The sequence below is a fragment of the Rhododendron vialii genome, chromosome 1a (assembly GCF_030253575.1).
Source record: "Rhododendron vialii isolate Sample 1 chromosome 1a, ASM3025357v1".
In the NCBI taxonomy this organism is placed as follows: Eukaryota; Viridiplantae; Streptophyta; class Magnoliopsida; order Ericales; family Ericaceae; genus Rhododendron; species Rhododendron vialii.
Genome location: NC_080557.1, coordinates 46919351 through 46944884, shown reverse-complemented (window position 1 = coordinate 46944884; position 25534 = coordinate 46919351). Strand labels below are relative to the sequence as shown.

General features: G+C 39.1%; 5 protein-coding genes across 8 annotated transcripts; 2 read left to right on the top strand and 3 right to left on the bottom strand.

The window, feature by feature from the left end:
- Positions 1 to 234: 234 nt before the first annotated feature.
- Positions 235 to 7832, top strand: LOC131334237 (serine/threonine-protein kinase Nek2). Of its 4 annotated transcripts, XM_058369174.1 has the most exons (16): positions 235 to 486; positions 967 to 1067; positions 2431 to 2587; positions 2768 to 2834; positions 3235 to 3300; positions 3471 to 3517; positions 3632 to 3677; positions 3802 to 3882; positions 3981 to 4023; positions 4106 to 4155; positions 4244 to 4325; positions 4413 to 4462; positions 5233 to 5306; positions 5458 to 5509; positions 6363 to 6809; positions 6908 to 7832. In XM_058369174.1, the coding sequence occupies exons 3-16, from the start codon at positions 2502 to 2504 to the stop codon at positions 7577 to 7579; spliced, it is 1863 nt and encodes a 620-aa protein (XP_058225157.1). In that variant the 5' UTR covers positions 235 to 486; positions 967 to 1067; positions 2431 to 2501; the 3' UTR covers positions 7580 to 7832. The 4 variants fall into 4 exon arrangements, with proteins under 4 accessions (XP_058225157.1, XP_058225149.1, XP_058225173.1 ...); XM_058369166.1 differs by lacking the exon at positions 967 to 1067; XM_058369190.1 differs by lacking the exons at positions 235 to 486; positions 967 to 1067 and adding an exon at positions 1204 to 1220.
- Positions 7833 to 9391: 1559 nt separating this feature from the next.
- LOC131326041 (uncharacterized) lies at positions 9392 to 12086 on the top strand. The gene is made up of 2 exons (XM_058358633.1): positions 9392 to 9727; positions 10383 to 12086. Exons 1-2 carry the CDS (start codon positions 9443 to 9445, stop codon positions 11433 to 11435), a joined length of 1338 nt encoding a protein of 445 aa, XP_058214616.1. The 5' UTR covers positions 9392 to 9442; the 3' UTR covers positions 11436 to 12086.
- Positions 12087 to 12309: 223 nt separating this feature from the next.
- On the bottom strand, positions 12310 to 14565 carry LOC131326049 (protein LIFEGUARD 2-like). Its single transcript, XM_058358642.1, has 4 exons — positions 14316 to 14565; positions 13864 to 13977; positions 12793 to 12950; positions 12310 to 12697 (listed from the first exon to the last, which is right to left on the bottom strand). The coding sequence occupies exons 1-4, from the start codon at positions 14563 to 14565 to the stop codon at positions 12494 to 12496; spliced, it is 726 nt and encodes a 241-aa protein (XP_058214625.1). The 3' UTR covers positions 12310 to 12493.
- A 2034-nt stretch (positions 14566 to 16599) lies between these two features.
- LOC131325650 (protein LIFEGUARD 4-like) lies at positions 16600 to 19763 on the bottom strand. The gene is made up of 4 exons (XM_058358002.1): positions 19397 to 19763; positions 18212 to 18325; positions 17146 to 17303; positions 16600 to 17054 (listed from the first exon to the last, which is right to left on the bottom strand). Exons 1-4 carry the CDS (start codon positions 19644 to 19646, stop codon positions 16848 to 16850), a joined length of 729 nt encoding a protein of 242 aa, XP_058213985.1. The 5' UTR covers positions 19647 to 19763; the 3' UTR covers positions 16600 to 16847.
- A 1732-nt stretch (positions 19764 to 21495) lies between these two features.
- LOC131308584 (protein LIFEGUARD 4-like) lies at positions 21496 to 24995 on the bottom strand. Its single transcript, XM_058335529.1, has 4 exons — positions 23780 to 24995; positions 22657 to 22770; positions 22057 to 22214; positions 21496 to 21938 (listed from the first exon to the last, which is right to left on the bottom strand). Exons 1-4 carry the CDS (start codon positions 24021 to 24023, stop codon positions 21735 to 21737), a joined length of 720 nt encoding a protein of 239 aa, XP_058191512.1. The 5' UTR covers positions 24024 to 24995; the 3' UTR covers positions 21496 to 21734.
- Positions 24996 to 25534: the final 539 nt, after the last annotated feature.

The following is a 25534-nucleotide window of genomic DNA, read 5'->3' as shown; positions in this document are numbered from 1 at the left end:
CTGTGAATAGCGGCGCCCTTGTTTTTTCCACGGGTGCAGTACTTTTGCTTTGGAGTACATGGGGTCAATTCCCTTTAAAGAATTCCAACGAAAATTCTAAAACTAACAAAAATTTTCCCTCCAATTCAAATATAGTTCTCCTACAATTCTGGTGGGTTGGGGTCCTTGGGGACTCCAACATTTGAAGTTCGAAATTCTACTTTATTTCTCTTTCAATCGCTTTTGCTTTTCCGTTTTTCTATTCTCTTGCCGCTCTCTCTCTCTCTCTCTCTCTCTCTAGTCTCTCTCTTTCGAGATTACGTGCTTTGCAAAAAGGTGTAGACTCCCATATGAATATGTAGACTAGAGTGTTTCTTTCCCATTGGCTCCATTTGACTTATGAACCCATATTCAAAATGCTCTGTAATTTCTCTCTCTGTGTTGGTCATGATGGGGGATCATCACCTACAAACTGTTTCACCTAATTATAGTCTCTTCTGATTCCAGGTACTTTGATCTGTTTTTCCTTAAAAATCTTTTCTTTCCGTCATTTATTACTTTCTTGATTTCTTGCTCTCTTTACACTCTTTACCTTATTTTCCGTAGTCAAATCTGTTGAGTTGGTTTTGGTTTTAGTAATCTTTATTGCCTCTTTTTATCTTTTCTTCACTTTCTTGCATTCAGGTCACTTCTCGGATAATTAAACGATACCCGGAAATTCGTAGGGTTCAGATTTGTGTTCCTTCAAAAATATTTAGACCCAATAATTTTTATGTTAGCTATTGCTTAACCCAACTCAACTGAGCCAAATTGTTGCACCCGGATAGCCAATTGAAGTACTTTGTTTCTCAGTTCTTGATATTTTAGCGGAAACAAAAACCGACTTGCTTGAGTTTCGTTGTTTTCATTTTATATATATAAAAAAAATAGGTGTCCGGACGAGCTTATGTTTGACTAATTCAAGTTTCGGTTGAACTTAACGGCTAGACAAACGTGCAGCGGCCCAAAGATTTTCATGGTTTTTGTACTCATGTATTCCTGATAAATTGGAAGTCTTTCTCTGGCTTCTGAAGTATTGGAAAAAGAAGGTTCGGGGATTTTTACTTCGTTCATTTCCTTCCATTGCCAATAGGATGGGTGTGTGTGTGTATCAAATTCTACTTAGTTTTTCTCTTTCTTTGTTTAAGATTTCCCCCAGGTTTTTGTGACGCAGGAGGAACCTTAGGAATAATAGCAGTGAGGTATACTTATTTGAAATTTGAAGTGCAAAATTGCCTTTGTTGAAGGCCGCAAGAATTTGTTCAACCATTTTGTGGGTGTCCTAACAAAAGATTTTGAGTATGGACGGGGAGTTGGTCATCTGTATCTTGTTTATAGAATGAAGACGCATCCCCCCCACTTTTTTGAAAGAATGTTTCTCTCTCTCTCTCTCTCTCTCTAAACACATTCTTTTGTTATTTTGATTTTTCTCTCCGATAGAGAGCGGTGGTATAAGTCTTTGTTCTCTTTTGTTCTTGATTAAAAAAAAAATCGGTTTTACTGTAGTTTTTTTTTTTGCAGATGTATGACTGTTTAATTTTAGCATGACATACACACCAATCTGTTAATTATTGTATGACAATTTTATTTTATGTTGACATATACATCAATATATCAATTTTCGTGTTGGGGTGTAGTTGTCTGGAGGCTGACTAGTCCCTTCAGCAGCTCAGCTGTTACTGGGTGTGATGGAAATAATTGCATTGACAGGGATATTGAATCTTGTGGAGGTTTAGGACCATCTAGCGTCAATGAATTTTTTTTTTTTATAGAGATTTTCGTGTCTCTGTCTGACTTTTGGAAACTGTGACTAACAATTCCATTATGAGACAACCCGGTAGTGATCGTCTATGTTTAACCCTTGATTGTTATCTTTTGGTAGTATTTATTAACTTCGCAAACGCCATGGTCGTTGGACTTTTCGAATGTGTCTATTACATGTGACCCGTATCTCTTCCACCACTCATAAAAGTGCAACTTTCGGCACACAAGTTTCATTTTAGAGAACCATGCTCTCTGATCCCCAAAATTCAGCTCTTGCAATTTGACTAATTGGTCTATGTGGCTGAATTTTTACTACTATTATTTCTTAGCCAGTAATGGATGCCTGAGACCCGTGGGTTAGGTAGAATGTAGAAACAAAAGGCAGCATGGTGGGATGTACTTCATTGCTGCAACAACCTCTCTGGGTACAGAGGTGTCTTGTTAAATAATCTGAAATTACTCCTTGATTCATGTGAATTAATTATGTTGCCCTTTTTTAGGGATTACTCATCATCCCTGGTGCATGAACGTTTTTCACTGTTGCAATAAGATTGAATTATTTAATGTTCTCATTTAGGAGAGTTGATTTCCATGCTGCTTATTTAGACAGTTTTGATGGTGGTATCGCGGTTCTTTTTTTTTTATCAGGGAATACTTGCTAGTATTGGAATTTTCTGGAAGAAATTGATCGGGAAGTGGCAAGGCTCGTAGCACAAATAATGGAGAAGTATGAAGTACTAGAGCAGATTGGGAAAGGTTCCTTCGGTTCTGCACTCCTCGTGAAGCATAAGCATGAAAAGAAGAAGTGAGGATTCAGCCACATCCTTTTTCTTTTTTTTGAAAAAAAGAACTCCTTCGTGTGTTGCTCTTTGTTTGCATAGTCGCTTGACAACTTTTCACCATGTGTATTTGGGATTCTTGACAGAGGTTTTATGCATTCGTGTATTGTGGTTTTTTATGGTTTTTATTGTTCTTCTCTTTGAAGGTATGTCCTGAAGAAAATTCGCCTCGCTCGCCAGACTGATAGAACTCGCAGATCTGCCCACTTGGAGGTTACCATTTGTGCTTTATTTGAGTTATAAACCATAAGTGATAAAGAAGTTATGGTCTTTGTATTCAGTTTATATGCAACGTATAAGACGTGATCCATTTATGCAAATAACAACAATCAGAAAATTGTATACAAATAAGTTAACTGGCAATTGGAAGGCTATCTGAAAGCTTGTGGATATTGGTGTCTGCATATAACCCTTTATATGGATAAAACCATGTGTGCAAAATGGATCCCAAGGACATGAACCCTATTATATTGGTTTCATAGTGTTTAGACCAGAATATGGATACTGAATATGATGTCGTGTTCTGTTTTATAGTTGTGTAGCCTTCTGTCTATTTACTATACTTATGTGCATCCCAAGTGTAAGACGCTTTGTTTTTTTTGTTGGGTGCTAGATGGAGCTTATTTCCAGAGTGCAAAATCCGTACATTGTGGAGTACAAAGATTCCTGGGTAGAAAAGGTACGTATGTCATCTGGGTAAAGCCTCTGGCTCTAAACTGCAAGGGGAAAAGTGAATTTTGCCCTTAAGTATTTGGTGCGATGGCATGATGTGTAATACTTCAGCAATGCAAATGGTATTTGTTATTTGGTTCTGTTTTGTGATCAACAACTTTGTCTTACTTCTTTCAGGGATGCTATGTCTGCATTGTTATAGGGTACTGTGAAGGTGGAGACATGTAAGTTACATTTGTTCTTGAAGGATTCGTTTAAAATGACCGTGATTTATATGGATTCGATGCATTCTTGCTTTCATGTGACCTTTGCACATGTTTCCTTCTTTATTGATGTAGGGCGGAAGCTATTAAAAGGGCCAATGGTGTTCATTTTCCTGAAGAGGTTTTCATTTTGGCTGCTAGCTTTACGCTTTCTTTCTCAGCTGATGATTTTCAAATATGCTTACTTCAAAAAATTTCCTCTTAAAATCACTTCCATTTCGTTCGTGATGTCAAATTACATACAGAAACTGTCTAAGTGGCTAGTTCAACTCCTGATGGCCCTGGATTACTTGCATACCAATCATGTTCTTCATCGCGATGTCAAGGTTAGTTGCTTTTCTCTGCAGTTTCTAAATGCGCAAGTGTTATATATTTGAAATCTCAAGAGTTGCTATGTGCTGCTGATGAATTACACTTACTTCAGTGTTCAAACATATTTCTCACAAAAGATCAAGACATACGTCTAGGTAACTGAAGTGTTACTCTATCCTGCCATTCCTCATTGAAATTTTGTGCTATGGTTAGTGGATTAAAGTATATTGGTTGCAGGCGATTTTGGTCTTGCTAAGATGTTGACTTCGGATGATCTTGCTTCCTCTGTGAGTAGTATGGCTAAATCTTTGCTTAGCTCTCATGTTTGGTTTTTAGTATAATCTAATTCCTCTTACTCCTCTGCTTCAATTGCAGGTGGTAGGAACTCCCAGTTATATGTGTCCTGAACTTCTCGCTGATATACCTTATGGTTCAAAGTCAGATATCTGGTCTTTGGGTAAACTCCAAATCAATTTGAACTTTTCAGCTCATCTGTTGTAGCCTCAAATGGTCGTTTAATGCATTCTTGGTGTTTGTTTTTCAGGATGCTGCTTATATGAGATGGCTGCCCACAGGCCTGCGTTTAAAGCTTTTGTAAGTTAGTTGAATAGTAATGCATTGCCACAGCATTCTTGTGACGAAATTCAACATCTAGGCCATATTTGATTGACCAGACTATCTCCTGTGATGAGCCTGGTGTGGTAGTGTTACGTAACAATACATCTTCAAGAATTGAATATCCCGTTTTATGGGGGATTGGTTGTCTAAAGGATATGCAATCCCTTGGCAATTGGTTGATTCCAATCATGGGTTATGACGTCTGCACGGGATTTATAATCCAATCCCGTGCTCTAATCCCTGAATCTAATTGTCTAGTAATTGGATCATTATGCATTCGGAACACGTTCGATAACTGCATCTAATATCCTATTGGTTAGGGAATTACAAAAATGATCTGTGAAGTCATTTTACTGCAATTTTGTCTCTCTCTTGAAATCATTGGTATACCTAACATTTCTGAGTCAGTTGGAGGTTGATGCATTTTATGTTCTTGCATTTTTTGTGAGGACAATCTGGCTGGGAGGGGACTATTCGTGATGTTGAAAGTTTAGTGGACTCAAATCATGTTGAGATAAAAATTTGCCTAAAATTCAGTATGCTATCCTTTATAGTAGTTTCGCTTCGAAGTTAAACAACTTACTCTGGGGGCTTAGGGGTGAAGAATAGCTCAACAGTTATTTTCATTCAAACAGAAATCTTCTACTTAGTAATGGCTTGCACCTCTTTAATTGGTAGAAGAGATTTGTCTACTTTCCTAGGTTGCGGTCCTTCTGTGGTGATACGTTTCTGTTCTCTATGAACAGGATATGCAAGCTCTGATAAACAAGATAAATAAATCCATTGTGGCTCCACTTCCGACCATGTATTCCGGTGCATTGTGAGTTTGTTGCCTTCCTCTCACCCATTTTGCTTTTGAATTTTCTGATGATCATTCTTTCTGCTTCCCTTGTTTGCAGCTACAAGTAAATTGCTGATTTGTTTCTTGAAATAACTTGCTGATTTGATTCTTGAATGTTCTATTTCTCCAGCCGAGGGCTTGTTAAATGCATGCTGCGGAAGAATCCAGAATTTAGACCAAGTGTATGTAATACAATGCATTTTCTCTTTTCTTTCTGCATGTGAATACGGAATATCAAACTTGATAATGGTGGTTGTCTTTGAACTTTGAACTTCATTTCTTTAGAGCACCTATTGTAGGGGTTGTCTTCTGGCTGTTCATTCGCATTAAATGACAGAGGTTTAGTGTTTTGGGTTTAGGCAAAAGGACTTGGGTATGCATACAAGAATGTGCATTTTTTTCCAAAATGCCAGAATCAGCTGAAATTTATAAATTTAAGGTGTCTGTATCTAAGAATGTGTATCTTTAATGATACAAAATTTACATTCTACAAACCATAATAGATTGGGATGGGGGAATTGCTTGGTGCTGTTGTGTGAAAGCCGAGTCTGCAAAGCGAAAGCACCCCAGTCCAAGAGCAGCCACTTCGCACCTGTTAGTATATTGTTTTGGTCTTTGTCCAGACTTAGCATTCCCAGTAAGGAGGTGCCCACCTCGGGGCAAGATTCATTGTCCTTCATGATGGTAGATTTCGGAAATTTCAAACCTTTGTCCACGGCTATGATAAACTGAAAGCAGGACTAGGCCGCTCTAATAATGTTTGAATTATGTAGAATGACTTATTACAAACGTTTTAAGCGACCCCTTTTCTATATACCTATACGAAGAGGGGTTTTGATTATTAAATGACTATCCTAGTGCCCGAACTCAAACCAGATAATGACTAAGTTGAAGGAACTTTTAACTTTTGTTTGTTTGGTTTTCTTCCCCTTCCCAAGTATGCCTCGGTTTTTCTAGGCTTCACATCCATTCAGGCTTGAAATTAATTTCTTTGGATTTCTTCTCTACTTCTCAAATATGCCTCTATTTTTCCAGGCTGCGGATTTGCTCAGGCATCCACATCTTCAGTCACATATTCTGAAGATCAATCTCAAAGTTAACAACCCAAGACGGAATACTTTTCCAATGCAATGGTCTAATTCCGACTATGTCAAGAAGGCGAGATTTGTTGAGCCTGAGGCTGTTACCGTGCTTACTGACACAGAGAAACGGAGTTCGTATAATAATGACAGGGCCTTGAATCCTAGTATATCTGGAACTGAACTAGACTCTCCATGTTCTTCTCAGAGAGCGTGGCATTTTCCAGCTTTTTTGAATAAAAAGTCCTCAGAATTCTCCGTTGGCAGTATCAATGAAGATGGGGATGGTGATAAATCAACAGCCACGAAGCTTCCAAGTGCTGCCAAGACTCCAAGATTGACTCTGGCAAAAACTTCGTCCACTCCAAGGAGACTATCAGTTCCTTCAAAATACCGCGATTCGGTAAGTTTATACTTGATAGAGGAGTTATACACAGAAATTGAGCTTTCATTTTCTTGGCATCTAAATTACACTGATCAGTATATTTGTTGTCTTTGCAGCTTCCTGAATCGCGTACTCCAGCAATCAAACTGTTGCAATACACGCGTAGAGTATCTCTTCCATTGTCAACTAAACCTTACAAGCCCAATGTCAGTCTGCTGAGCAGAATAGAATCTCCAGACATCTCAGTCAATTCCCCGCGAATCGATAGGGTGGTTGAGTTCCCGTTAGCCTCTGCCGAAAACCACCCCTTGTTTCCCATCCGAAGAACTTCATTGACATCCGCTCAGTGCTCCAGCCCCTCGTTTCCCACCCGTAGAACTTCTTCAACGTCGGCTCAGTGCTCCAGCGCCTCACCATCCAGTGGGGACCGCTCAATCACAAAGGACAAGTGTACAGTCCAGGTTCTTGGCAGGACACTTGCCAAGCCCCACATTACTCCTTCTGGTCACCGAGCTCCACGAAATGGAAGCGATTGCTCGGAGCAGAATCCTGCGACCGTTGTTTCAAGCCGGTCATCATTCGATTCCCGACAGCGTCGGTTCGACACCTCGTCGTACCAACAGCGTGCGGAGGCGTTGGAAGGGTTGCTCGAGTTCAGCGCGCGGCTGTTGCAACAAGAGAGGTTTGATGAGCTGGGAGTGTTGCTGAAGCCGTTCGGGCCGGAGAAGGTTTCTCCCAGAGAAACTGCTATATGGCTGACTAAGAGCTTCAAGGAAACGGCCGTATAGCTAGAACCTGATACCCACCCGAAGACGGCTACTGAGAAACTTGTAAATGTTACCATTAATTTGTGAGTGTTTTTATATGCTGATGCTGCATAAGAACTCCTGAGTTCGTGGGAAATTTTGAAGATTTTAACGAAATGGGCACTGCCATCACCTTTGTTTTTGTTTTTTATATTCCGGGTACAAAAATATGTCATTTTTGTACCATGTGTTATTGAGAGAAATGAGAATCATTGGACCATGCATTTACCTGACAGAAGCCAAGACTTTCTTCTTCATAGGACTGAGAAGTGATTGTGCCACTGTGCTATTGTCCTTCCTACCTCACTGGTCGCGTCTCCGCTTCGATTAATAATTCCCTTCCTCTGCACTGCAAGAATGTTGGAATTAAACATCACGTGGGCCCCTAAAATAATACTAGATGTGATAGTATGTAGTACTGTGAGATTAGTCATAGTATTTGTGAGATAAATGACGAGATGAGAAGTGGAGAAATATTATTGACTATTGGATGAAGATGGAAATAATGCAAAGGTTTAGATATATTAAAACCATCCGGAGAGGGCATAGGATAGCCCCATAGAGCAACAACATCAGATTTGGTATATACATAAAAATAGGTGAAGTAGAGAACTTGACCTTAAAAACAACTATGCAGCAGCTTAGCTATCACTTTGGGAGTCCCACCTTTTCTACGGTTCTTAGCTAAAGATAACTATGCATGCATTGTACATAAGTCATGTATTTGTTTATTGTTTTCCTGGGCATCTCTCTCTATCTCTATCTCTAGCAATGCATTTATTATTATTTTTTTCGAATGAAATACTAATATTTTAATTGAGAATAAGTAAAATAGATAGTATTGATGCAGTACGAAAAAATGAATCTGCTCCCGAAAACAGATCTAGTAAAATTGATGTCGGGCTTTTGCCTATTGCGGAAAATTCCGCACTGTTGCCTCCCGTAAGACTCTGGCCCGACAAATGTAAGACTAGATAGTTACGTGAAACACGTCATAAATGTGTTGGTAGAAGCTATGTCACGTAAATAGTGTAGTAGCAAAAACAATGGTATTTAGGGCTGTTCACGGTTCGAATTGGATTGGATTCTTATAAATCCAATCCTAATCCGTATCTCACGGTTTTTAGAAAATGCAATCCAATCATAATTCAAAAGTCTCACGGTTCAGTTTCGATTTTATCCACGGATTTCCTTCCATAAAAATAAAATAACGCTATTGCCAACTAAAATACAAAGTGCAAACATTTATTAGTTACATGCCATAACATTACACTATAGCAAGTTAGTTTAAGTTTAGATACCAGCGCAACAAGGCAGCAACCAAATTTTTTTTTATGGGTTTTGGCTTTTGGACTTTGGATTACTGTATGTGTATATATCTATGCCGTTTAAAATTTACGTTTTTTTTTTTACAAATTACTAACAGTTTATCTCTTGAGTTTTAGATATTGTCACATTAATGTAAAATTGTTAAAAAAAATCATAACAATTTGTAAAGTTATAATTACTTATAAATATTACACACACATATATATATTTTTATTTTTTTAAATATCTCACGGTCCGGTTCGGTTAATTCACAATTTTGAAATGAAAATTCAATCATAATCCGTATCTCACGGTTTTTTAATTTTCGAATCCATGTTCGGACCATTAATCCACAGACAAAATTCAAAAGGCACGGATTGATTCGATATGGACCAATTTCACGTTTTTCGATTTTTCTTGGACAGCCCTAATGGTATCAGCAAATAACGACGTCGTTCATTGACTTTGAACATGAGACACGGTAAATCTTACCCGCCGGAAATATTCGGTTGGAGAGAGAGAGAGAGAGAGAGAGAGATGGAAGAAGAGGAGATAGGAATTCTGGAACCTTACGAGCTCCGATTCTCGGATCTCATGATCTTGACTTCCGACAAAGCTCCACCGCCGACTCTTCCATCATCAGACGAGATCCAACGTTTGGAATCGATCTCGAGAAGCGTAATGGAAACCCTCGGGCCCACAGGTCCAGGCCTGCTAACAATCACTGGTGTCCCCAACGCGTCCCGTCTCCGCCGAACGCTCCTTCCACTCGCCCGCAGGCTAGCGCTTCTCAACGCCTCCGATCGCAAACGCCTTCTCAAGGTAAAACTAATTTCGAGCTAAAGTTTGATTGCTGATATAATCGAATTGCTCGATGTGATAACAAGTTTAAGAAATACTCGCCTAAATTAAGCTTATTCTTTTTCTCCTTTCTGTTTTCTGATGTTTCTGCAGCAACCATTATGCATTGGTTCTTGGTTTTTTTTTTTTTTTCCTTCATTTTCTTTGAGGTCTGATTTAGGGTAACAAACACTCTCAGTTGCTGGAGCCTGGATCAAATGTGGGTCACAATGGGCCCTAGTACCGGCCCTAAGGAAAGGCGAGGAAAGTGTCCACCTCGGCCTCCAAAACAAGCTTTGCCAGTACCGGCCCTAAGGAAAGGCGAGGAAAGTGTCCACCTTGGCCTCCAAAACAAGCTTTGCCATTGTGTTTGTTGCTGGGTTAATAGTTCATAAAATATCCATTTGATTACTCAGAAGTCGAAGCACAAGAATGGATCCACCTATTTGGTTTAGCATTTTGAGTTTCTGTTGTAAATGTTCTGATTCAAGAATTCATCTCGTTGAGAAAAGAGAGAGAAGTACCGGAGAACTAACCGCAGAAAATGAAAACCCGAGAGCTTAGTGTGCTTTGTATATGAGTAAGAACAAGTTTTTAATAGGCACATTGGCAGAACTTATGATTCTTGTACTTGCAGGAGCATGGCTTGGGAAGTGATGTTCCAGTGAAGAATCTTGACAGAAGTGTCTCGTCTTTTGCAATGCAGCTAAAATATATGCAAGGTGTCGATAGGACCAGTAGTAAAGCAACTGATGAAGGGAATGACAGTCAAAACAAAGAACAACATTGTCCTCCTACGGAGGAGTTGGGAGATTCTCAAGTTAATGAATTTAAGGATCTGGGTAGTAGTTTCAAGGAGCTAGGGTTTTTGATGATGGAGCTGGGGATTTGCCTCGCGCGAATCTGTGATAAAGCCATTGGTGGCCAAGAGCTAGAGCAAAGCTTATTGGAGTCATGCATGGCAAAAGGCCGGCTCATACACTACCATTCAAGTCTAGATAACCTTATTTTAAAAGAAGCTGAAGAAAAACAGCAATCTACTGGGCGAAAATCAAATCAGCAGTCAATCAGGAATGAGAGACCGAATACAACTGGAAACGAAGCTAGAATAAGTGGAAACACTTCCAATCTGTGGCAGCAATGGCATTATGACTACGGTATTTTCACTGTTCTGACATCCCCCTGGTTTAATTTTCCCTGTCATAAACAAACAACAAGAGCAAATGGATGCTTTTGCACGTCTTGTGAGATAGAATATCCTTCCCCAAGCGGCCACACATACTTGGAAATATTCGATCCGAACAAGAATATCGTTCAAATGGTTAAGACGTCTCCTGAAAGTTTCATTCTTCAGGTTGGGGAATCAGCTGATATATTGTCAAGAGGGAAGCTTCGGGCAAACCTTCACTCTGTCCGCAGACCAGCAAAATTGGAAGACTTGAGCAGAGAAACATTTGTCGTCTTCTTGCAACCAGCGTGGAGCAAAACTTTCTCCCTTTCAAATTACCCAATCAAGAGTTTTGAGAAAACTTGTGTTGACGAGAATGACCATGGTGAACTAGGTCAAGAACTCCATAAAATAGTTCCACCAATTTCATCGCGGATGAAGGATGGAATGACGTTTGCGGAATTTTCACGGGAAACTACAAAGCAATATTACGGTGTGAGTGGTTTGCAGTCTAAGAGATAAACATCACCTTGGGGAAGATAATGGGAAGACAAGTCCTTGGAAATTGTTGCTTCTCACGCCATTTTGAAAACTGAAATTTGAACCGTTTAAGCAATGTAAAGCTACAATGTGGTTCTGCTTTTTCTGAGTTGGGTTTGGAAAGTAAATAAGGAAGAACCTTGCTTTCACCAAAGCAAGCAGAAGGAACATTCATATGCCCTGGTTTCAATGTAAAGCTACAATGTGGTTCTGCTTTTTCTGAGTTGGGTTTGGAAAGTAAATAAGGAAGAACCTTGCTTTCACCAAAGCAAGCAGAAGGAACATTCATATGCCCTGGTTTCACACCATCCACATTTAGTTGGCTTTGATACTACGCATGTTTGACAAGTCTGGGGTCTTTTCGATGTCAAAAGGGGATGAGCCATAGAGAACTGTTAAGGCAACTAGAAAGGGCAGAAGAAGGTATGCGACAAACAGAATCAAAACAATCCAAATGATGATAGAACCAGGCTACCATAAAGGTCCAGTTGAACGTCTATTCATTCATTCTTTCCTTTTTCCTTCTCACATTGAGTTTCTCCGTTTTCGGCTGAGCTCTCTCAAGCTCCATGTTCAAACAAGCAGAATACTTTTCGGTAATATATCAAGCACTTCCCATGTATGCACACAATACATCTCATTCTTGACGAAGCTACAACGACGCACAAAAGAGAACAGAAATGATAACCCCTAGGCTCTTCCCCTCCCCACTTATCCATGGACATAGAATTCATGATTCAGAAGTTGAACTCATCCTCAACTAGGATAAAAACCACATGCGATGTGCAATGAATATTGGTAACACTAAAGAGAAACAGTAAAATGGATGCAAGCATATGATATCCATCTTATCAGCTGTTAAAACAGGAGAAATTCATTAGCACACTAAACTGTCCCAAAATTCATCTGAACCCTATTGATTAGCGTAGCTGTACAGATATGTACTAGATTACTTCTTCACATACTTCACCAAAGCTTTGTCTCAAGATAAAAGTGGGGTGATAAGGTGGGTATACTGCAGAACAGTGGAATCTGCATGACTAATCTGCTGCTCTGAAAAGAGTTAGCAATGCCATGAAGAGATTAATGATGTCCAGATACAGTGACACAGAAGCCCAAATGTATTCGTCATAGGAGTGGCGTTTGATCAGGTTGTCAGTGTCATAAACGATGTACCCACAGAATATGATTGCCGCCAGTCCACCATAGATCATTACCGATAACTTGCCCAGGGGGAAGATAATCTGAAAGAGGAGAGAAACAAGAATTTACATTCACGCCTACCCAAAAGAAAATACATATCTAATCAAAAGATGAGCAATGGCATTGGTCTAGATACCTGAATCAGGGCAAACACCATAAGCACAAGAAGAGAACCAAACAAGAAAGGACCAAGGAAGCTGAAATCCTTCCCTCTCCTTGCAGCCCAGAATGTGTATAGAGTGAGACTCACAACCACCACAGTAGTAAGAATTGCAGCTTCCAGAACGATCCTCCCTACAGTCAATCCAAATTACTCAAAATAAAAGTCATCCCTAGAAAACAAGGCCCCAGTGACGCCTTGACATGATACATCCACCGAGTAATAGGATTGGGGGAGAATTTCACAATGAATTGCGAAAGCCTTCTCAGCTTTTTCCCTTTAGGAATCAGTCATATCTTTCAGATAAATAGGTGATCACCAACATATGTTAAAGCAAGAAAAACACGGTAACCCTAATAAGGTCTTCAGGACCACAACCGGCTAAGTTTCCTAACGGTACAAACAATGTTGTCAGATCGTGACGACATGATGCAGTCATCACGACATGACAACATTGTCTATACCATTTGGAAAACCAAAAAACTATCCCATATTTACTTGCATTTGGTGGCAGGGATTCCTTCGGACTGGTATTAAGAACATGGTAGTCTAGAATTAGAACTGTTGGGTTTCCAGTGGTATCTCCAATCCTAAAAACCCAGGTATCTTCGCACTGGAGTTAATACTATCTAGGACACATGGTTTTGTATTAGAAATGGGTCTTTAAATACTCAAAATTGTGGTGGTAGGTCCTTGAAAAATACTCCTACCACTATTGCATTAACTTTATACAGCCTTCCAGGTTTCTCAATTCAGGTCCCATTCTGTTTAGATATTGGATTTGTGGAGGAATTATCAACGAAGAAGAAAGGAATAATTACGCAGGAAAAAGACGGCTAAGGAAATCCCTCCATAAATTCATAATTCTAAGGTATTCCATCAAACAGATTTTGCTTTTACACCCGAAAATACCTCAATTCGTTTGGAAACCAAGAATTAGGTTTTCTGGTTCTGTGTTCTTCATCCATAAGCAAGAATCGTGGTAACGAAAGAAAACAAAAAATGAAGAATTGAATAAACAGAAAGAAAGAATGAGACAGTGCTTACCCTTGGTAAAGGCACATGACAATCCAACCCCAAAAGCAAGAGTAATCGTGAACAACGCCAGGAGGAAAAAATTCAGCGGATGCTTCTGGTGGTAGCAAGACAACGGGCACAAAACTGCGACAATATTCGATCCAACAAACCAAAAAACGCATCAAGCACACAATCCCACCTTAGAAGACATTGCCTCGCGGAATTAGAAGGGATTAATAGGTGATGCTTCGGTAAAGCTTTCATAGTCCAAATCTTGATTATGGTTAATAGTGGTAGCAAAAACCTGTAGATTGTTAAGGAAAAAAGAAGCAAAAACTGAAAAGTTTACGAAACGCACCCTGTAGGAAAGAATCTGTTTCCAAAAACGAAACCAGTTTTATCTTGTTTTTCCCAAGAGATGAACATGAATTACTATACGATACAATGATTTATCTGATTTCATAACCAAGTGTTTTCCGTACCGATTAAGGGGGTGATGAGGAGGACGATGTAGAGGGCAAAGCCGGGCGTGGTGGTGGCGAAGAATACGGAGATTGGACGGACAAAGACGACCACGGAGGCGACAGCGACGGTGAGGAGCAATTGGAAGGAGAGAATCGAGTAAACCTTTCGGATGAAGGCCCAGCGCATCTGCGGACTCTCGTGCATCATCGGGTACAGCGGCCTGTCGCTGTTTCCGGATTCCAAATCGTTTTTCCCCTGTTGCCACATCTTCGAGAATGGAAAACAACCAGATGAATCAACCAGAAAAAGAGCAAACCAAGAAAAATATTGGGTTCTGGTTGAGTTTTGGTTTGTATTTGTTATGAGAGAGAGAGAGAGAGAGAGAGAGAGAGAGAGAGAGAGAGAGAGAGAGAGAGATGGCAGTTATTTCGGTTTCGGGAGGGTTCTTGATACGATCAAGAAAACGAAGAGAACAGGGCTAAAAAGAGTTAGTAGTAATTACGTTTATATTTGATGTGAAGGACAAAGGGTTTGGATTTGGGGACCATGTCGTGCACAATAAACATCTATCTCGTCTCGTCAATAGACGGCTCAGATCTGCCGGAGCCGAAATAAAATCTTGAGTATTTATTATCGAACAAACGGCTTGAATTGTGCTCTACAGCCAGCCTTGTAGTGCAACCCTTCAAAGGGTTTATCATCTCACAACCTTGCATTGTAATTTGCCTAAACAGAAAGTTAAAAGCAATTGATTTTTGAACCTTTTTTTTTTATTCATTCGCACTCTTTTTTCAATTTACTTTATTATCTTTTCATGTAGGGAAAATTAAAACATTTATAGACAAAAAATTTAAATTCACATAAATAAGAACAAAAAAACATAGGGTGGAGATGGTAGGAAAAAAAAGCAAAAATCATTACGCCAAACTAAAACTCATTAAAATAGGAGATCTTAATATGTAGGTAATTACAATGAAAGATTTGGATCAACAATCATGAGCTAATACTTGCATGGTAAGTAATTGACTAAAAGAGTAAACTAGATCCCATTACAATATATAGTAGATCGTATTATTTAGACTTAATAACAACAAAAGATGATACCCAATACGGTACAATACTTTCCTTAGTTTTGAAGTTTTCAAAGTAGTTCCTTTAAAAAGAAAAAGAAAAGAAAAAGAGGCTAGTTGCTCAAAACGATCGTGAGATAATGGAGCACTGCTCCTCTATGCAATGGGCCATGAAATATATAATTAGGTAAAATGTAGGCCAATGACGTGTTTTAATAATTAATATCTGTCAAGGACATTTTTAGCATTAACAAATATTCTCAGCATGTCCTTGGCGGGTATTATTTATCAAAACACGTCTTAGGCTGTCATTTTCCCATATACTTTACTAGTAATTGTCTGTGCCTAAATGTACGGCGCAAAATTTAAATGAAGCATCAAACCCTATTTTTTCGAAGGTATTTTTTTGGGATACAATGGTTGTTTTTAATTCGAAGGTTTTTTTTGGGATACAATGGTTGTTTTTAATGTCATCTCATATGAAGTGAGTCCCAAATATGCGTATGGTCCCACCTCATGTGGGAGAAGCGTTATAAATAACCGTGAATTAGAAAAAATTTCCTTCTCCCAACAAAATCTACTTCTCGAAAATTTTTATTTTAAGAATAAGCTTCAATGGTCCATCTAACCAAGTTCATAAAATAATCTAACACAACAAATGTTACCAAATTTATTTGTTTAATTCCGTTAGTTACATTCAGGGATAGCATCAGAAATATTAAGAATGTATAATCATACGGAATTCCCACTCGAATTCAATTTTCTAAACGTTCTCTCACTCAAAAGTGTCCCTATCGCACTTGTTTCTTTAACTGACCTAGAAACATAGAATAACAAAATAATTCCAAGATTACATATAACTAAGTTAGGAGTAGTATTTGAAACTTTGTCTCCTCAAAAGGCTCCAACAAGAACCCTACAATTTTCAATCCCAGATAGATCATGAAACTCCAAATCAGCTAAACCAATAGCTCAAGTTGTATTGAACAACAATTTTGTTCTCTTACTTAGTAGTTAAAAAGAAAAAGAACCTGGCGCGAAGAATTACTGTTGGCCGCGAAGAATTACTCCTGACTGTGAAGAAATACTCCTGGCCGCGAAGAATTACTCTTGGCCGCGAAGAATTACACTTGGCCGCCAAGAATGACTTATGGTCTCGCAATTCTTGGCGACTAAGGGTAATTCTGTGCGGCCATAAGTAATTCTTCGCCACCGGGAGTAATTTCGAGTACTCTACATGTGGGGCAAATCTCAGCAAAAGTAAAATTAGATGGAAGAAGAACTAACAGAGAGGAGGAGAAAACGTAAAGTATTGAACTTGAAACTTCATTTAACAGTACCAAAACATTCCCTTCAGTCAGCTGTTCACCATTGTATATAAAGCAACAGAACTTGCAAATTTCACTCCTTTTACGTACATAAGAGAGGGGAAGATAGTTTACAAGAAAATCGTGGGGAAATGGGCGAAATCGAGGTGTCCTAACGATCCGCGGCTCTGAAAATGGTCAACAATGACAGGAAGAGGTTGATGATATCTAGATACAGCGCCACCGAAGCCCAAATGTATTCATCGTACGAGTAACGCTTAATCAGGTTGTCTGTGTCGTATATGATATACCCGCAGAACACAATCGCTGCTATAAATCCATAGACCATAACTGAGATCTTACCCAGGGGAAGGAAAATCTGCCACAAGAGAGAGTGGTAAATGAAACCCGGAAGCTAATGCCGAAAGCAACAGATCGGGGAAGGGGAAAGATGGGGCGATCATATATACCTGAAGGAGACAAAAGAGAATAACCACGAAAATGGCACCGGACAAGAAGGGCCCTAGAAAATTGAAGTCGTAGCCTCTCTTGGCGGCCCAGAACGTGTACAAAGTGAGACCAACGGCCACCCCGGCTGTTAGGATCACTGCTTCGAGAATTACCCTCCCTGCGGTCAAGCAAAATCACACCATTTGAACAATTAGATGACAAACAATGCCGACGAAAAGACGGATTGTCATGACATACTCATACGGTCATACCATTCCAAAACCAGTTTTTTTTTTTCCAAAACCAGTTTTTTTTTTTCAAATAAATCATCTCCCAAGATTGGACAAGCTGCCAGATAAGAGTATTCGAGCAATCAAAACAATCATAGCAACAACCGAGAACCATAAACTAGCAGACAAGTTCACGGATTAGGGAGGGCACGGGAAACATGTGGTCTCCCAATAAATTAGTCCGGGGTTCGTCGCGTAAGATATGCTCTAGGCAGAAAGTGAGGCTAGATCATGAGGCGATTAGGACCCATAGATTATCTAATAGAACTTGTGTGTAGTACTATTTAGTTCAACTATCAAAAGCATTATTAGATCTTGTGTGTAGTATTATTTAGTTCAACTATCAAAAGCATTTTCTCCTTTTTATTTCGTTCTCTATCGTACCCAAATCGAACGTTGTACTACTCATCTCATTCTATAAAAAAAATCTCATCTATCTATTTTATGAGAACCCACATGTCCCCTCTGTCCTCATTCTCAAATCTCACCTTTTGCAATTTTTCGGAAAAAAAAAAGAAAGAAAATCCGGCAACTCCAACCCTTAACAAGTTACGCTCTTAGACTCATGGTTTTAACTACTAGATTTACTTTGTTTCTGCAGACTCGGTTTGATCATTCTGAACCTTATTCCGTTTCAACGGAGTCCCTCCATCATCTTTTCATTGATAATTTCCTTCCACTTGACACCCATTTTGGTCCGAATTCGTACAACTAAGTAGACTATCAAATTTAAGTGTCACCAAATTGATTCGATTACCCATTCGAAGAGGATGCAACACTAGAAAGAAGGGCTTACCGTCGGTAAAAGCAGAAGTCAATCCGATTGCGAAAGAAACGCAAACAGTAAACAGCCCAAGGAGAAAGTAGTTCACCGGGTGTTTGTGGTGATAGTAGGACAACGGGTACAACACTGCCACAACAAAATCAAACTTCATTAAATTACACACACAAAACACAACTAAAAAAAAAATTGTTTCCCAAACATTATAACGACTATATATGTTCCATTTGTGAAATAGAAGTGATTTTCACATTCATTTTCTATGAAAACTCTTTTTTCGGTCATCGTATATGTAAACTTATATGATTAGCCTTTCATGATCAAATTTCTTACACTTGAGTTTAAAGGGTAATCTTGTTAGAACAAGGTTCATCTCCTGAAAACTGCATAGGGTGCAGTTCGGCGATTTCAGGTCATTTGTCAGACTTAGTTCAATGATGGGTTCCATTCATATGGTAGATCTTGTCAAAATGCTAAATTGTAGTTTAAAATCATGTTAATTGGATATCAATCGATTGTGAGAACGGAAAACAAAAACAAACGTAAAAACAATTCCGCACACATTGGATCAGAACCCAGGTTCTAAATCATTTCCATGTTCTGAATTAATTGATAATGCAATTAATATGATTTTGAACCAACGTGTTCGTCTTATAAATGAACATCACAAGATTAGGGATGGAGCTATGTTGGGGCCGGAGCGTCGGGAGCTTTAAATTTTTTATTTTTTATATACTTAATTTTGAATATTATTGATAATTATTTGTTGATCGGATAAAAAATCGGTTATTTTATATTCTCATTTATCAATTTCTTTTATAAATAAAAAATAAACACGTGACTGCTGGAGGAACCTAAAGAAAAAAACAAAAAACAAAATGATTGGTAAACTCTAATTGGATTATGCTAAAATCTTTTGATTGTACAAATGTAATATATCGAAAAGCAAAAATTTTAAAATAAAATAAAATAATTATACGTTTTGTTTTTGATAAAATAGAAGTATATAAGTATTTATTAAGACAGTCTCGGGTCAAAATTCCGCTCCGTCACTGCACAAGAAGATAAAGAAGACAAAACAAAGAGTGCAATTATAAAAAAGGAAGCGTGAAAATCAAATCATGACAGCGTGAAATATCGAATGAATTGTAGTGTTAGACACATGATGAAGTGATGGTAATGACGAAGTAGTAGGAGTACAAATGAAGGGCGTGCAAAGGAGTAAGATGTAGAGAGCCAGGCCGTCGGGAGTGGTGGCGAAGAAGAGCGCGACAGGGCGGACTTTGACAACGACGGCAGAAACTGCAACAGTGAACAGCAACTGAAATGTCAATATGGAATAAACCTTGCGAATGAAGGACCACCGGAGCTCGGGTCTCTCCAGCATCGTCGGGTACAGCGGCGTCGCTCCCGCCTCCAAATCAACCTTCCGGTATGGTACTCGCCACATCTTTAATTTGGACACAGAATTCAGCCCAGATGGAGTTGGAGGAGAGAGAGAGAGAGTACTCCGTTCTATGGGTTTATCGGTATGAAATAGCCGAGTGTTTGATGAAGAAGGAGGGCATTGTTCGGTGCTCGTCCACACGTGCGGACATTTGTAGAGGTGTATATGAGACACGTGTATAATGCTTAACTATCGAGATTGGAAAATTCTAACTCTACACTCACTCACACACCCATTTACACATCTCACTCACAATAAGAGTGGGTCCCACACACATTAGATGTGTAGTGTGTGCAGGCTTCACTCCTATTGTGAATGTGTAAATGGGTGTGTATTTGGGTGTGGAGGTAGAATGATTGATCGAGATTCTATCTGACATTCATTTGTTTCCTCTTGTGGGTGCAAATTGGGTAAACCACGTGGTACCCATTCATCGTGCATCTGAGCCGTCCGAACGTGTTTTGGCGGGCTCAAATTCGACCACTCTCTCTCTTCTTTCTCTCTTTCTAAAATTCTGATCGTTCAAAACACGTTTGGATAGTTTCGATGCACGCTGGAGTACCACCATAGATTCCCTTTTGTGACCTCTGTAAATTGTCTGGTACCAATAAATGGAGAATAGTATATATATATATATATATATATATATAACAGGATGTCCAAACCACCTCTGTGAATTGTCTGGTACCAATTAATGAAGAATAGTTTTTTATAAATCGGATGTCCAAATCAGCATACGCACACCTCAACTAGGAAAGAACTGGTTTGTTGAGTTCTAACACTTGAACTTGTTCGACGTTAGCAAGGGTGTTGATAATTCTCAGAAAACAAAAAAGCAATGGTGTTTGATAATTTAGAAAAATCAAGAAAAGGTTAGCTGCAAGTGTTGTCCTTTTTCTATCTTTTTTTTCTGATCAAGAACTTAAATCGAAGTAAAACTAAAGAGTTTAGAGGAAATTAAATAATAATAAAAATTGACCCGAAAAAAGGAGATGATAAAAGAAATTAAAAAGAATACAAACAAAGTTTAGTTTTGACTAGGATGGTAATCCAAATGTGTAGTGTGTAATCTGATCAAATTCAGCTCCATCCTAAGAATATTTGCCAAAACAAATAGCTTGTTCTCGTGACTGAACGAGGGATAAAACATCCACAGCCTGCAGTGGGAATAGCATCAAAGACTATTAGCTAGGTACGCTTCGCCGTGCAAGGACGCCAATGCATCATTGGGAAGAATAGAATCAGATTCTGAAAACTAAGGCAGCTTCGTTTTGCATTGTAAATAAGTTATTTTCGTTCTTACTTAACTTGTCTTCAACTTCTTTTCACTTCGTTGATTTGTCCGGAAAATAAACGGACAAAGTATGGGAAAAAAAGTCCATTTAGACCTAAAGGGAAAAGAAGAAGAAAAAAGCATGCCCTACGAGTGAGCATATTCAAGCATGCCCTACGAGTGATCAACTTCTTTTCACTTCTTCTTTTTTTCCCCCTCTTACCTGTCAAAAAAGAAAAGAAGTTTGCAGCTCAAATTTGTGGCCCCTTCACAGTTAAGGTGTTCTCTCCAAAGTCTGGTAATAGAACTGGCCATTCAGTATTTTGAGCACTTTTGCCTACGAACCACACACACCATGTTACAAGTACTCTGATACGTGTTCAAGCGCTAGGCCTTTCTTGTCTTAATTCCAGTATTGGAACACATCTAAAACACATACTTGCTCCTTCTCCTTGGGCACCATGAAAGACAGAGAAACCAAGCATCTAAATCGGATAGTCGGTAGACCTATCAGACATACCCTGACCCATGTCATATCCATCAGATGCAAGAACTGTGGAAAAACTGAAAACGAAGCAATTTACACTGCTCAACATCATTTCAGATATACTCCAAACTAATAGCATGTGTATTTTACAACTAACACCGGCTACACCCTAATACAGACACAAAGAAGAACAAAAGATAACAAGGGATGAATTTGGATTTGATTAACCAGAGCAACACAGGGAACAACAGAGTATGTACATCATTCACCAGCAAATTACACCCAAAAATGGGGAACAACGATGGAAGGGCATGGAACAGAGGGATTCCATTCAATCTACAGCTCTGAAGATAGTCAACAATGCCATGAAGAGATTGATGATATCCAGATACAGCGACACTGAAGCCCAAATGTAGTCGTCATAGGAGTAGCGCTTAATCAGGTTGTCTGTGTCGTACACGATGTACCCACAGAATATGATTGCAGCCAGAAACCCATAGATCATAACCGAGATCTGACCCAGGGGAAAGAATATCTGGAAGTAGATAAAGCGAGAATTGATAAGTCAAATCCCAATAAAAAAATGGAGGCAAAATTGGCAGAAGAGATCGGGGCCAAAAGATTGACAAAGGCAAATATGGATATTCACATACCTGAATGACAGAAAAGAGAATAAGCACAAAAATAGCACCAGACAAGAAGGGCCCTAGGAAACCGAAATCATGGCCTTTCCTTGCAGCCCAGAACGTGTACAAGGTGAGACTTACAACCACCCCAGCTGTTAGGATCGCAGCTTCCAAGATTACCTTCCCTGCGGCCAAATGAAATTACACTGTATTCTGAATATCGGACAACCAACAGGCAATGAAAGACTGTCATAACTACTACTTCAATTAAATCATTCAACTGATGGAAAACAAGTATTTTAGACTCTGCCAAAGATGAAATCCCCACAATCAAGAAACTAAGCAAAAACCAAGAACCAAAGACTACTGTCAACTGCTAAGAAAGCTCAATAATGCAAATGGGATTAATAGAACTGCCAATAGTTACTGAGTTTCAAATTCAAATTCAGATAATTAATTCCAGTATAACCAGACTTCCATGTTTTCCCGTAACCATACCCAGCATTAGGTTTTCCCCACCAAATGATCTCAATTCTGTCCTTAACTTGATATGACACTACACATATACTGTGCAATCACTTTAGATTTTAAGCAAGTGAATATATTGCAAAGATCGAAATCGCTTACCACTGGTAAAAGCGCACGACAATCCCACAGCAAAAGCCAAGGAAACAGTAAAAATGGCAAGGAGGAAATAGTTCACTGGGTGTCGTTTGTAATGGTAGGCCAACGGCCACAACACTGCAACAACACAACCAAAAGGTGAGGTACTCCAAAACAGAGCCAGTAATAAACAACAAATCATAAGGGAACGACATTTAGTCATCACATTTGATTGATTATAATCTGTCACCAGTCCCAATAGAATCCCATAATGCTAACCACCTAACTGATGGTGGAACTTTCTTTCATTCAAGTTCTCTTCACTGGTTAACCAACAAAGCAGGATCATCAATTTACCGTGAACAGTATTGTTTCTAGTAACAGGTGATATAAGGAGCCCATCAAGTGATTATCTCCAATGGTTTGAGTCATCTTTTTTGAGCCAAAGCTATTTTTTGAGAAAAGGCTTATCATTTGTTTTCTGATAGCTCATGTGTCCAATCACACCGTGCACTAGCGGGGGCCCAATGAGCCCAGCAAAAGCCAGGTCAGAGCCCGTATAGGATGGCCCAAATGGAGTTTATAAGACCTTAGGAGAGGGCAAAACCTAAGTCCCACCACAAGGCCATATGAATTAATCCATTATCATAGAAGATGCTGAGTAGTATGATTTAAATGTGAAAAGACATTCTAGGAAAGGGGTGATAAGTGAGGCAAACGAGCAAAGCAAGTGGTTGATTAAACTTGGTTTGAAAACATAACGCGCTTAAATATGTGTTCGAGCTTAACTAGTTTATGATACAAGCCGACCTAAAATGAGCTTTAATCATGCCAAACACAAGCCGATCTTCAGTAGCTTAAATTTTTACAGTAAATCATAAGCTGAACGGGCCAAGTAATAGTTGTTCGAGCTTCAAAAAATTTGTTCATGCTTGGTTGGTTTGTGTGGAACCGATTTTGAACAAGCTTTTATGGAACAAATACGAACTCGAACTCAGAAGTATGAAGACACCCAAGTACAGCACCAAAATATGGACAGTAGGAAACAATTCGCTGATCAAAAAAAAGAAGTAGGAAACGATTCAACATAGTAATTCGCAAAAGCTTAAATGGTGGTGAAGGCAAATAGAGAAATAGATCGAGTTACCAATGAAGGGCGTGATGATGAGCACGATATAGAGGGCCAAGCCCGTGTAAGTGGTGGCGAAGAAGACGGAAATAGGTTCAACGGCGACGACGACGGCGGCAACCGCGATGGTGAGGAGCAATTGGACGGTGACGATGGAGTAAATCTTGCGAATGAATGCCCAGCGGAGCTCCGGGCTCTCCAGCATCATCGGGTACAGCGGCGCAGTAGACGACCCCGACTCCACATCTATTTTCCGATACATCTTTGAATTCAAGAAGAAATCAAGCCCTTCGAAAATCACTTGGTTCTATTCCGGTTTAGGAGATAGATTTCTAGAGAGAGAGAGCGAGGAGTGTGGTAAGCTGTATTTATTAGGGTTTGGTAGGAGACTTGGGAAGGGAATGAAGTGATTTTTGTCAAGATTCGCATAAACAGAGGGATTTTCCTTCGTTTCTTTTTGACCACGTTATCGTCCCGATGCACATAAATGACGATTTTACCGTAGTAGCCAAACGCGAGGGCGGCTGCTTTGGCGTCGGAGTTTTTCTTTCTTTCTTTTTCTTCTTCCTTGCCTAATCGCTTGAACCAGAAAAGTGTCTTTTATTCTAGCGTGTTTCTCGTGTGACAGACCTATAATGGTCTTTTAATTTTTCATTAGCAGGAGTAGTCATTTTGTATGATCGGGTGTTTGGATCAGTTTGAACTAATTTTATGCCCTTGTAGTTTTTTTTTAATAAACGAATGCTTAGGTCAACTTGTGCGCATCTCGACTAATTTCGGATTTATGTATTTAGTGACCGAGCAAATAGCTCCAAGGTTTGAAATGTTTGGTCCCCTTGAGATTCAATAATGCAATCTTACGGAAGATGAGCAATCATTTGCTTTATCAGACTCACTTAACCAAATCCGTAGCCCTTGTTGTACAACTGGGCAAACCTCTAATAGCTCCAAAGTTTGAAATATTAACCTTTATAAGATTTAACCTTACGACTTCTTTGGATTTAGCCTTTTAGTTGTTGTCTCATATCACTAGTGCCTCGACCAAACCCCTTGGGGTTCCTATAATGGTCTCCACCACGATCGTATTTAACCATTCTTTGTCATCTATTTTGTAGACTTCAATACACAAATTACCTGTACAAAATCAAATTAATCAAACACCAAAAGCATTTTGTCCAATCGTATTTGTTTTAAAAGTAGGCATTAAAATCCGTCCCCCCGTTCCTTTTTAGAAAAGTATAATATGTGCAAATGAATATTAATGGTTGATCGACCTAGTTTTGCATGACCGATGAGTCCTTTTTAGAAAAGTATAATATGTGCAAATGAATATTAATGGTTGATCAACCTAGTTTTGCATGAACGAATGTAAGTGTCGAGCCTTGTAATGAACAATTTGAATCGCCAACTAAGACTATGATAGGTCTCATTTCGCATCACATGATAAGATAGAGGTGTAAGCTAGAAGTCCGAGCAGCAAAACCCGAACTGAAATGATACGTTTTGTAGGAACGCGTTAATTTCCAGGCCAATCCTTGTTTTCTCTCTTGCAGCAGAAAATTTGTGGAATGATTTTTCCTCCTATTATTACTATAAGTGGATTCCAAAACTAAGAACATGTCAAGAAGAAACAGAACATGCTTACGTACTTTATATAACTCGGATTCTAACTGAAATCACTGTACATTTCAGGAAGACAGCACAAGCAATTATCAACTTCAGTATATGCCATGTGGCACTACATTTACACAAACTAACCTCGACGCCGTTTGC